At 41.1% G+C, this 14,102-nt stretch overlaps 1 protein-coding gene across 25 annotated transcripts in view; it reads left to right on the top strand.

Moving 5' to 3' along the window:
- LOC138637428 (titin homolog) overlaps positions 1 to 14,102 on the top strand; it is a 1,151,517-nt gene that overhangs the window by 417,067 nt on the left and 720,348 nt on the right. For all 25 annotated transcript variants that reach the window (XM_069726100.1, XM_069726106.1, XM_069726124.1 and 22 more), the window contains one exon: positions 4,408 to 4,458. In XM_069726100.1, the coding sequence (XP_069582201.1) occupies positions 4,408 to 4,458 (51 nt within the window). The remainder of the gene's footprint in view (positions 1 to 4,407; positions 4,459 to 14,102) is intronic.

Below are 14,102 nucleotides of genomic sequence, written 5' to 3' on the forward strand. Positions count from 1 at the left end.
GCATGGAATAGCCTTCATTTCTAAGAACAAGAATAGACTGTCGAGTTTCACATGAAAGTTCTTTTTTTCTGGCTATTTTGAGAATTTAATAAAACCAACAAATGTAATGCTCCTGATTCTCAACTAGCTCAGAGGAAGGTCAGGTTTATAGGTTCTCTAATCAGCCAAACTGTTTTCAGCTGTGCTAATATATTTGCACAAGGGTTTTAAAGGGTATTCTAACCATCCATTAGCCTTCTTACACAGTTAGCAAACACAAAGTACCATAAGAACACTGGAGTGATGGTTGTTGGAAATGGGCCTCTATGCAACTATGAAGATTCTGCATTACAAACCAGACATTTGTAGCTAGTATAGTCATTTACCACATTAACAATGTCTAGTGTGTATTTCTGAATCATTTAATGTTAGCTTCAGTGAAAAAAATGTGCTTTTCTTTCAAAAATAAGGAAATTTCTAAGTGACCCTAAACTTTTGAACGGTAGTATATATACTGTATATATATTCAAAAAAGAAGAAGGCAGCACTCCATTTTTTCTTTATCAAGTGTGCAACCCGGTGGACGGGTTGCCTGAAGGCTCTGCACCCAGAGATAAGTGAAAGTGTTGTGCTGTTCCTTTTCTAATTATATATATATATATATATATATATATATATATATATATATATATATATATATATATATATATATACAGTCATGGCCAAAAGTATTGACACCCCTGCAATTTTGTCAGATAATACTCAGTTTCTTCGTGAAAATGATTGCAAACACAAATTCTTTGGTATTATTATCTTCATTTAATTTGTCTTAAATGAATAAACACAAAAGAGAATGAAGCGAAAAGCAAAACATTGATCATTTCACACAAAACTCCAAAAATGGGCCAGACAAAAGTATTGGCACCCTCAGCCTAATACTTGGTTGCACAACCTTTAGCCAAAATAACTGCGTCCAACCGCTTCCGGTAACCATCAATGAGTTTCCTACAATGCTCTGCTGGAATTTTAGACTATTCTTCTTTGGCAAACTGCTCCAGGTCCCTGATATTTGAAGGGTGCCTTCTCCAAACTGCCATTTTTAGATCTCTCCACAGGTGTTCTATGGGATTCAGGTCTGGACTCATTGCTGGCCACCTTAGAAGTCTCCAATGCTTTCTCTCAAACCATTTTGTAGTGCTTTTTGAAGTGTTTTTTGGGTCATTGTACTGCTGGAAGACCCATGAACTCTGAGGGAAACCCAGCTTTCTCACACTGGGCCCTACATTATGCTGTAAAATTTGTTGGTAGTCTTCAGACTTCATAATGCCATGCACACGGTCCAGCAGTCCAGTGCCAGAGGCAGCAAAGCAACCCCAAAACATCAGGGAACCTCCGCCATGTTTGACTGTAGGGACCGTGTTCTTTTCTTTGAATGCCTCTTTTTTTTCTCCTGTAAACTCTATGTTGATGCCTTTGCCCAAAAAGCTCTACTTTTGCCTCATCTGACCAGAGTACATTCTTCCAAAACGTTTTAGGCTTTTTCATGTAAGTTTTGGCAAACTCCAGCCTGGCTTTTTTATGTCTCGGGGTAAGAAGTGGGGTCTTCCTGGGTCTCCTAACATACAGTCCCTTTTCATTCAGATAGTACGGGTTGAACACGGTCCCTACAGTCAAACATGGCGGAGGTTCCCTGATGTTTTGGGGTTGCTTTGCTGCCTCTGGCACTGGACTGCTTGACCGTGTGCATGGCATTATGAAGTCTGAAGACTACCAACAAATTTTGCAGCATAATGTAGGGCCCAGTGTGAGAAAGCTGGGTCTCCCTCAGAGGTCATGGGTCTTACAGCAGGACAATGACCCAAACAACACTTCAAAAAGCACTAGAAAATGGTTTGTGAGAAAGCATTGGAGACTTCTAAGGTGGCCAGCAATGAGTCCAGACCTGAATCCCATAGAACACCTGTGGAGAGATCTAAAAATGGCAGTTTGGAGAAGGCACCCTTAAAATATCAGGGACCTAGAGCAGTTTGCCAAAGAAGAATGGTCTAAAATTCCAGCAGAGCATTGTAAGAAACTTATTGATGGTTACCGGAACCGGTTGGTCGCTGTTATTTTGGCTAAAGGTTGTGCAACCAAGTATTAGGCTGAGGGTGCCAATACTTTTGTCTGGCCCAGTTTTGGAGTTTTGTGTGAAATGATCAATGTTTTGCTTTTTGCTTCATTCTCTTTTGTGTTTTTTCATTTAAGACAAATTAAATGAAGATAATAATACCAAAGAATTTGTGTTTTGTTTGCAATCATTTTCAGGAAGAAAATGAGTATTATCTGACAGAGTTGCAGGGGTGTCAATACTTTTGGCCATGGCTGAATATATATATATATATATATATATATATATATACATATATATACATGCAGTCATGGGCAGAAAGTGTTGCACCCTTGAAATTCTTCCAGAAAATGAATAATTACACATGTTTTGTTATACACATGTTTATTTCCTTTTTGTGTATTGGAACAACAAAAAACAGTGAGAAAAAGGCAAATTGGACATAATTTCACTCAGAACCTCAAAAATGGGCCAGACAAAAAAATGTTGGCACCTTTTCAAAATTGCTTTATCTCAAGCATATGATGCTCATTCAAACTCACCTATGGCAAGTAGCAGATGTGGGCAATATGAAAATCATACCTGAAACCATATAAAAGGGGAGAAGTTGACTCAATCTTTGCATTGTGTGCCTGTGTGCCACACTAAGCATAAATGACAGAAAGAGGAGAATAGAACTTGTCTGAGAACTTGAGAAACAAAATTGATGACAAATATCAACAATCTCAAGGTTACAAATCCCTCTCCATAGATCTTGATGTTCCCTTGTCCACGATTCACAACATAATCAACTTAGCACAAGATAATCTGGGTGGTGGACAAGCAGCACCAATCCAGTTCCAAAGAAATTCTAGCTGTCCTGCAGGCTCAGGGTGCATCAGTGTCAGCGTGAGCTATCCTTCAATGAAACAAAGCGCTATGACAGGACACACAGGAGGACTCGACTGCTGACACAGAGACATAAAAAAAAGTATACCGCAGTTTGCCAAAATGTATGTGACTAAGGCAAAATCGTTCTGTGAAAGTGTCTTGTGGACAGATGCAATAAAGATAGAGCTTTTTGGTAAAACACATCATTCTGCTGTTTACCAAAAATGGAATGAGGCCTACAAAAAATAGAACCCAGTACCTATAGCAAATATGGTGGATGTTCAAAGATATTTTAGAGATTTTTTGATGCCTCTATTACTTGGCATCTTGACTGTGTGCAAGGATTTTGGGTCGCAATGTAGTGCCCAGTTTCAGACAGTTAGATTTGCGTCCTAGGTCATGGATCTTCCAAAAGGACATACCTTAAAGAGACTCTGTCACCTGAATTTGGAGGGAACAATTTTCAGCCATGGAGGCGGGGTTTTTGGGTGTTTGATTCTCCCTTTCCTTACCCGCTGGCTGCAATATTGGATTGAAGTTCATTCTCTGTCCTCCGTAGTACATGCCTGCGCAAGGCAATCTTGCCTTGCGCAGGCGTGTACTATGGAGGACAGAGAATGAACTTCAATCCAATATTGCAGCCAGCATGCAGCCAGCGGGTAAGGAAAGGGTGAATCAAACACCCGAAAACCCCACCTCCATGGCTGAAAATTGTTCCCTCCAAATTCAGGTGACAGAGTCCCTTTAAGAAGCACAAAGAAATGGATGAAAACAAAGCGCTGGAGAGTTCTGAAGTGGCCAGAAAAGAGTCTGGATCTAAATCCCATTGAACACCTGTGGAGAGAACTTAAAATTGCTGTTGGGAGAAGGCACCATTCAGATACGATAGACCTGGAGCAGTTTGCAAAAGAAGAATGCTCCAAAATAGCAGTTGAGAGATGTAAGAATGAAGCTGTAGGAAACAATTGATTGCAGTTATTTATTCCAAAGGGTATGCAACCAAATATTAACTTGAGCGTGCCAGTGTGAAATTAAATCCAATTTGCCTTATTTTCCTCTGTTTTTTTGTGTTGTTCTAATACATATAATCAAACATGTGTAATTACAGTAATTTTCTGGGAGAATTACTTAATGTTCTCGAACAATCACAAAGGTGCCAACACTTTCTTCCATGACTATATATATATATATATATATATATATATATATACAATATTATGGACCGGTTTACAGTTCCAACAATGTATCTTATTTTATTTCCTCCATTACTGTATTTATTGTAAATTATTTCTACTAGTATACACCACAGAGGTAATATTGTTCAGTTTTACCAGTATCATATATTCTTGGCACACGAGAGATAAAGATCAGCTTAAAATAAATGTTTGCTAATAAAACTTGTGCAGAAGGTATAGAATGTCGTTCTTAGCCATTTTTCTTTTTTACAGAACACCTGAAAGCTGCAGTGGCTAAACAAGAGACTCCAAAAATAATTCAAGGTAATATGGCAAGCTTTCTAGATATTTTTGGAGCTTTATAGGTAAATGTTATTATTATCCCTAGCCTGACAGCACCACCTATTGGCCTTCACTTGAATTTTCTGTAAGAATCATAAAATTAGACTCAGAGTGGAGTGAAAGCCCAGGATATAGCATTCTAGTAGCTTTCCCCACTTTGTAGCATTATTAGAGACAATGCTATCACTGATGATACAGAGACATGGCATGGTATATGAAAATGACCATAAATGTAGAGTATATTATGAACGCTCCTTTTATGTGTCTAAGAATTATCAAAAAAAACATGAACCCAAAAATGCAAAATCTATGCCAGGTTTAACAAGTCTTATATATGCTTAGCGTTTTGAGTCATAAAATTGAGCAATATTTATCTGGACAAGAATGCACACGTTTTTTGATATTCCCAAAATTTACATACATTAGTGTTTATTATGGAGTGTCAAGATAGAAAGCTTGAATGTCAAGATGTAAAGCTTGAATATGGAACTGCTACTTAACACACAGAGAAGACAATGATATTGTCTACTGCCTGGTATGACCAGGACACTTTTGACTAGTGTTGAGCATTCCGATACCGCAAGTATCGGGTATCGGCCGGTATTTGCGGTATCGGAATTCCGATCCCGAGTTCCGATATTTTTGCGATATCGGGAATCGGGATCGGGATGAATATTTATGTGTAAAATAAAGAATAAAAAAAAAAAATATGAATATACTCACCATCGGACGCGCCCTGGTTGTAACCGCTGCAATCGGCAGTCTCCGTTCCTAAGAATGAGCGAATGACGGACCTGTGATGACATCGCAGCTTGTGATTCGTCGCGTGAGCGGTCACATGAGCAGTCACGCGACCAATCACAAGCCGTGATGTCATCGAAGGTCCTTCACCCGCTCATTCTTAGGAACGGAGGCTGCTGGTTACACCGCTAAAGTCCAGGGTCCGCCGGAGGGGTGAGTATATTGATATTTTTTATTTTTATTCTTTATTTTTTACATGAATATGGATCCCAGGGCCTGAAGGAGAGTTTCCTCTCCTTCAGACCCTGGGAACCATAGAGGATACATTCCGATATTTGTGTCCCATTGACTTGTATTGGTATTGGGTATCGGTATCGGCGATATCCGATATTTTTCGGATATCGGCCGATACAATCCGATACCAATACTTTCAAATATCGGAAGGTATCGCTCAACACTACTTTTGACATGAACGGTGACAAACTGTAAGCTGAAAAAGACTTCATCCTGCTCGGATCAATGATAACTCAAGATGGAGCGATGACACCGGAAGTAATTAGGAGAAAAGCTATGAGCAAATAAACAATGAAGTCACTGAACAAGGTCTTCAAATTGAGGGACATTTCACTGGTGATGAATACATGGCTGGTACACAGTTTGATCTTTTCTGTGATAACATACGCATGCAAAACCTGGATGATATTGAAAGGAAACAGAAGAAGAATTGACACCTTTGAGATGTGGTCCTGGAGAATGGCAAGAAGCCCAAACAAATCAACATTGGGGAAAATTAGGCCAGACATGTCACTTAACGGAAGGATCACCAAGTTGACTTGCCTGCCTTGGACACATCATACAAAGAGAGCAATCAATTGAGAAGGACATCAGAGTTGGTATAATTTGGAATGTATCTATGCATTATCCATTGATTCCAATTTTTAGTAATCAAATAAAAGTCAAATGTTTTCCCTGTAATATAATATATATACTACACACATGGTCACAATTGTTGGTCCCCCTCGTTTAATGACAGAAAAACCCACAATGGTCACAGAAATAACATAAATCTGACAACCGTAATAATAAATAAAATATCCATGAAAATGAACAAATGAAAGTCAGACATTGCTTTTCAATCATGCTTCCACAGATTTTTAAAAAAAAATAAACTTCATGAAATAGGCCTGGACAGAAATGATGGAACCCTTGAAAATAATGTGACAAAAGGGACATGTTAAATCAAGGTGTGTCCACTAACGAGCGTCACAGGTGTCTACAGTCTTGGAATCAGTGAGTGGGCCACTATATAGGGCTACAGATACTCACTGTGCTATTTGGTGATATGGTGTGCATCACACTCAACATGGACCAGAGAAAGCAAAGGAAATAGTTGTCTCAGGAGATTAAAAAGAAAACTATAAACAAACATGTTAAGGGTAAAAGTTATAAGACCATCTCCAAGCAGCGTGATGTTCCTGTGACTACAGTTACACATATTATTCAGAAATTTAAGATCCATGGAACCTCCCTGGACGTGGCCCCATGAGGAAAAATTGATGACAAATCGAGGAGACTGATAATATGAATGGTAACAAAAGAGCCCAGAAAAATGTCTTAAAAGATTAAAGGTGAACTTCAAGCTCAATGATCATCAGTGTCAGATCACACCATTTGTCGTTGTATGAGCCAAAGTGGACTTCATGGGAGACGACCAAGGAGGAAACCATTGTTGAAAAAATCATAAAAAAGCCAGTTTGGAATTTGCCAAACTACATGTTAACAAGCCACAAAGCTTCTGGGAGAATGTCCTATGGAGAGATGAGACAAAAATGGAACTTTTTGGCAAGGCACATCAGCTCTATGTTCACAGATGGAAAAATGAATCATATCAAGAAAAGAACACTGTCCCTACTGTGAAACACTGAGGAGGCTCTGTTATGTTCTAGGGCTGCTTTGCTGCATCTGGCACACGGTGTCAAGAATCGGTGCAGGGTAGAATGAAATCTCAAGACTATCAAGGGATTCTAGAGAGAAATATACTGCCCAGTGTCCGAAAGCTTGGTCTCGGTCACATGTCATGTGTCTTGCAACAGGATAATGACCCAAAACACACAGCTAAAGCACCCAAGAATGGCTAAGAGGAAAACATTGGACTATTCTAAAGTGGCCTTCTATGAGCCCTGACCTAAATCCTATTGAGCATCTTTGGAAAGAACTGAAACATGCCGTCTGGAAAAGGCAACCTTCAAACATGAGACAACTGGATCAGTTTGCTCTTGAGAAGTAGGCCAAAATACCTGTTGAGAGGTGCAGAAGTCTCATTGACAGTTACAGGAATTGTTTGATTGCAGTGATTGCCTCAATAGGTTGTGCAACAAAATGTTTATTAAGCTAAGGATACCATCATTTCTGTCCAGGCCTATTTCATGAGTTTTATTTATTTTTTTTAAATCTGTGGAATCATAGTTGAAAAGCAATGTCTGACTTTCATTTGTTCATTTTCATAGATCTTTTATTTATTATTACGTTTGTCAGATTCAAATTATTTCTGTGATCACTGTGGGATTTTCTGTCATTAAACAAGGGGTACCAACAATTTTGACCACGTGTGTATACAGTGGGGAAAATAAGTATTTAATACACTGCCAATTTTGCAAGTTTTCCCATCTGCAGAGAATAGAGAGGTCTATAATTTTTATCGTAGTTACATTTCAACTGTCAGAGACAGAATCTTAAAAAAAAAGACAGAAAATCACATTCTATGATTTTTGCATAATTAATTAGCATTTTATTGCATGAAATAAGTATTTGAAACAATAGAAAAAACAGAACTTAATATTTGGTACAGAAACTTGTGTTTACAATTACAGAGGTCAGATGTTTCCTGTAGTTCTTGATCAAGTTTGCACACGCTGCAGCAGTGATTTTGGCACACTCTTTCATTCAGATTTTCTCCAGATCTTTCTAGTGTTGGGGCTATTGCTGGGCAACATTGAGTTTCTGCTCCCTCCAAAGATTTTCTATTGAGTTCAGGTCTGGAGATTGACTAGGCCCCTCCAGGACCTGGAAATGCTTCTTATAAAGCCTCTCCTTAGTTGTGCTGGCTGTGTACTTCAGGTCATTGTTATGCTGGAAGATCCAGCTATGACCTATTTTCAATGCTTTTACTGCGGCAAGGAAATTTGTGACCAAAATCTTGCGATATATGACCCCATCTTTCCTCCCTTCAATACGGTCTAGTCACCCCATCCCCTTTGCAGAAAAGCACCCCAAAGTATGATGTTTCTCCCACCATGCTTCACGGTTCGGATGGTTTTCTTGGGGTTGTACTCATCCTTCTTCCTCCAAACACGGCATTGCTACCAAAAAGTTCTATTCTGGTCTCTTTTGACCCCATGATTATCTCCCATGCCTCCTCTGGATCATTCAAATGGTCATTGAAAAACTTCAAATGGGCATGGACATGTGCTGGACATGTGCTGGCATGAGCAGGGGGACCTTATGTGACTTGCAGGAATTCAATCCATGGTGGTGTAGTGTGTTACTAATGGTATCATTTGAGATTGTAATCCCTGCTCTCTTCATGTCAGTGACCAGGTCCTCTCGTGTAGTTCTGAGCGGTTTCCAGACCTCTCTCAGAATCAGCCTTAACCACAAGGTGAAATCTTGAAGTATGCCCCAGACCGAGAAGGATTGACAGTCATCTTGTGTTTTCTAATAATTGTGCCAACAGTTGCCTTCTCACCAAGCTGCTTGCTTGTGGTCCTGTTGCCCATTCCAGCCCTGTGCAGGGCTACAATTTTGTCCCTTGTGTCCTAAGAAAGCTCTTTGGTCTTGGCCATGTGGACAGGTTGGAGTGTGACTGAGTGTGTGCACAGGTGTCTTTTATAGAGGTAATGAGTAGTGTTGAGCGATACCGTCCGATACTTGAAAGTATCGGTATCGGATAGTATCGGCCGATACCCGAAAAATATCGGATATCGCCGATACCGATATCCGATACCAATACAAGTCAATGGGACATCAAGTATCGGAAGGTATTCTCATGGTTCCCAGGGTCTGAAGGAGAGGAAACTCTCCTTCAGGCCCTGGGATCCATAGGGATGTGTAAAATAAAGAATTAAAATAAAAAATATTGATATATTTACCTCTCTGGCGGCCCCTGAACTCAGCGCGGGTAACCGGCAGGCTTCTTTGTTCAAAATCAGCGCTTTTAGGACCTGAGAATCACGTCCCGGCTTCTGATTGGTCGCGGGCCGCCCATGTGACCGCCACGCGACCAATCACAAGCCGCTACGTCTTTGAAAGTCATTAACGCGCTCATTTTTAAAAATGAGCGCGTTAATAGCTTGCGGTGACGTCGCGGCTTGTGATTGGTCGCGTGGCCGCGACCAATCACAAGCCGCTACGTCTTTGAAAGTCATTAACGCGCTCATTTTTCAAAAATGAGCGCGCTAATAGCTTGCGGTGACGTCGCGGCTTGTGATTGGTCGCGTGGCGGTCACATGGGCGGCCCGCGACCAATCAGAAGCCGGGACGTGATTCTCAGGTCCTAAAAGCGCTGATTTTGAACAACGAAGCCTGCCGGTTACCCGCGCTGAGTTCAGGGGCCGCCAGAGAGGTAAATATATCAATATTTTTTATTTTAATTCTTTATTTTACACATCTCTATGTATCCGATACCGATACCCGATACCACAAAAGTATCGGATCTCGGTATCGGAATTCCGATACCGCAAGTATCGGCCGATACCCGATACTTGCGGTATCGGAATGCTCAACACTAGTAATGAGCTCAAACATGTGCAATTAATACAGGTAATAAGTGCAGACAAGGGGGGCCTCTTAAAGAAAACTGAACAGGTCTATGTGAGCCAGAATTCTTCCTGTTTGGTGGGTCATCAAATACTTATTTCATGCAATAAAATTCTATTTAAATATTTAAAAATCATACAATGTGATTTTCAGTTTTTTTAAGATTCTCTTTGTCACAGTTGAAATGTACCTACAATAAAAATTACAGACCACTCCATTATTTGTATGTGAGAAAACTTGTAAAACTGCCAGTGTATCACATGTTTATTTTCCTTTTTGTATGTTGAGAAGTTTTACCATAGATCATACACATAAATACTCTAAACACACATAACTGGGTCAATATGGCAGCTCTATTGATTGAAGACTTAAAGGGGTTGTATACTACTTTCAGTTAACCACCCAATGTATCCCCCCGGGGCCCCTAATGAATTTTATTAATACCTTCTGTTGCCGTTTTCACCTGTGAGCGGCGCTATGGCGGCGGCTGAGTACGGGTCACGTGACCCCCAGGTTGCAGCCACCGCTAATTTCCGCAGACGTCACGTCAATTTCCAGGCTCTGTAAACTGACGTGACATCAGCAGCAGGCCTGACCAGCCTCCACAGACAGCAGTTACTCTAGAGTGACTGGGCTGTGGGTGGGGCTGCCTGCGGGGCTGTGCTGGGGGTGGGCGGAGCTGGGATCTGCAGGCGGGCTGAGCTGGAGTCTGCTGACCGGCCGCGCTCATGTGCTGAGATGTGCGGCGGTGGCGGGTGGGGGTGTGCGTGGTGAATCTGCCATCGGTTGATCTGCTGGCGGTGGGGGTTCTGCGCAGTGGGTCTGCGGAGGGTACTGGAGTGTGTGGGCGGGGGGTCTGCAGGGCTGTGCATTGGGGTCATTGGTGTGTGTGTCTCTGTGTGCAGACATTGTCCAATGGGACTACAAGTCCCATCGGGCTCTGCCTGCTAAAGTGACAATGAGTGACACATTAGCCAATGATGGGACAGTAGTAGTCCAATCATCCGGCTAATGTGTTGAATGTAAAAAAAAAACCACAAACACACATATACAGTACATACAACATACATTACACACATACAGAACATACACCATGCAACATGCACCATACATCATGCGACATGCACCATGTGCCATGCTCCATGCACCACGTGACATGCTCCATGCACCATGTGACATGCTCCATGCACCATGTGACATGCCCCATGTGACATGCGCCATGCACCATGTGCCATACGACATGCCCCATGCGTCATGCTCAATGCGACATGCACCATGCACCATGCGACATGCACCATGCGACACGCTCAATGCGACATGCACCATGCGACATGCACCATGCAACATGCGCCATGCGCCAAGCTACATGCGACATGCACCATGTGACATGCAACATACAACATGCACCATGCCACATACAGAACATACACACAGTGCATACATACAACATACATATAGACATCCAGTACATACTCACCATCACTTGTCACTTTGTTCCCCGAAGCCAGCGTCACCTGTATAAAATATTAAAATAACAAACAAACGCTATACTCCCTTATCCGCAGAAAACCAATTAAAACGAGTGTCCCTTGATGATCTCCCGTGGTGAGAGCTCCCCAGGGGCTCCAGGAATACAATGATGGAAGGTATCCTTCCACAATGTATTCCCCACAATGTATTCCTACTCCCCTGTGAAAAAATAGTCCCTAGTCTCACTTCTGGCACTGCTGTGTGAAAAAGTTCCCACGCAGCTATTGCCATAAAATGAGACCCTGAACTGAGGTAACCTCAGTTATACACAGCAGGAGCCATTGTCTCCTGTCAGTGTGTCACTGGATGGCCTATAGAGCAGTGACATCACCCGATATCACCGTTTAGGGGAGATCGTCGTGGGACACTCGTTATTAATTGGATTACGGCGGACAGGTAGTATACGGTTTATTATTTTTAATTTTTTGCAGGTGATCGAGTATGGTAAGTATGGTTAAATTAAGAATATTAAAATACTTTTTTTCTGGCTGTCTTTTTTTTTAACTCTTTCACTACTATAGGATTAATAATGGAAAGGCGTCATATTGACGCCTCTCCATTATTAACCCAGCTTAATGTCACCTTACAATAGCAAGGTGACATTAACCGCTTATTACCCCACATCCCACTGCTACTCGGGAGTGGGAAGAGAGAGGCTAAGTGTCGGAATCGGTGCATCTCACAGATGCACTATTTCTGGGGTGGCTGCGGGCTAGTATTTGTAGCCGGGGGGGGGTCAATATCCATGGCCCCTCTCTAGGCTATGAATATCAGCCCACAGCTGTCTGCGTATCCTTTCTGGCTATAAAATATAGGGGGACCCCACGTCATTTTTTTGGGGCGTCTCCCTATTTTAATAGCCAGTAAAGGCTGTGCAGACAGCTGCGGGCTGATATTCATAGCCTCGGAGGGGCCATGGGTATTACCCATTCCCAGGCTACAAATATTGGTCCCTGGCCATCGGCTTTCCCCCTCTGGTGCTGAAAATTGCGTGGGAGCCCACGCCTTTTTTTTCATTTTTTAAAAAACTGAAACATATTGTTCATTAACCCCTTTCTGCCAGCTAACGGAATAGTACGTCAGCTGGCAGTATCCCGCACTTTGAGGTGGGCTTCGGCGGTGAGCCCACTTCAAAGCCGCAACATTTCAGCTGTTTTCAATACAACTAAAAAAAATTTACATGATCGCTAACCGGCGTAGAGAGAAACAAAAATCAAAAGCCAAAATTATGTTTTTTGTGTCGCCGCGACATTGCATTAAAATGCAATAACGGGCGATCAAAAGAACATATCTGCACAAAAGTGGTATCATTAAAAACATCAGCTCGGCACGGAAAAAGTTAGCCCCCACCCGACCCGATATCTCAGAAAATATAGATGCTACAGGTATCGGAAAATGGGGCAATTTTTTTATTTCTTTTTAGCAAAGTTTGGAATTTTTTTTCACCACTTAGATAAAAAATAACCTAAAAGTGTTTGGTGTCTATGAACTCGTAATGACCTGGAGAATTATAATGTTAGGTCAGTTTTAGGCTGTGTGCACATGTTGCAGATTTGGGTGCAGAATTTTCTGCACAAAATCTGCATCTCCTTGCATAAAAAAGCAGCTGCATTTTTTATGCGTTTTTTCACTTTTTTTTTCACTTTTTTGCGCGGTTTTGATGCGGTTTTTGGTGTGGTTTTGATGTGGTTTTTGGTGCGGTTTTTGGCGTGTCTTCTGCATGGTCCTAATTCAGTTTTTGCTGCAGTATTTGGTGTGGTTTCTTGCGCCGTTTTGATTCACGTTTTTAATGCTTTTTATGCAGTTTTTGGTGAAGTTTTGATGCAATTTTGGTGCGGTTTTCATGCAGTTTTTGGTGCGGTTTTCATGCAGTTTTGATTCATTTTTTGGCGCAGTTTTCATGTGTTTTTGATGCAGTTTTTTGTGCAGTTGTCATGTGTTTTTGATGCAGTATTTGGTGCGGTTTTGATACAGTTTTTGGTGCAGTTTTGATGCAGTTTTAGGTGCGGTTTTGATGCAGTTTTTGGTGCGGTTTTGATGCAGTTTTTGGTGCAGTTTTGATGCATTTTTTGGTGCAGTTTTGATGCAATTTTTGGTGTGGTTTGCATGCGCTTTTGATGCAGTTTTTGGTGCAGTTTTGATGCATTTTTTGCACGGTTTTGATGCATTTTTTAATTTGCTTTTGGTCCGGTTTTTATGCGTTTTTGTGCGATTTTGTATGTGTTTTTGAAAGCTAAAAAAAGATATATTATTGAACAAAAAAAAATTTGGGATGTCATTATTATCCAACCTCCTCTTTTACATTTGTCCAACCCACACTCAATTACACACACAGATAGACAGATAGATAATAGATGAAATGGATAGACAGATCTACATATAGATAGATCTATAGATGCATACATCTATCTATTCATATATCTATCTATAGATATATCTGGATAGATATATCTATTGATAGATGTATGGATAGTGTAGGGTGAATGTCCACTGTCCGGATTACATCCGATTTAGCTGCAGATTGGTTGCTGCACACTTTT

Source organism: Ranitomeya imitator, chromosome 5 (genome assembly GCF_032444005.1).
Source record: "Ranitomeya imitator isolate aRanImi1 chromosome 5, aRanImi1.pri, whole genome shotgun sequence".
Taxonomy (NCBI): domain Eukaryota; kingdom Metazoa; phylum Chordata; class Amphibia; order Anura; family Dendrobatidae; genus Ranitomeya; species Ranitomeya imitator.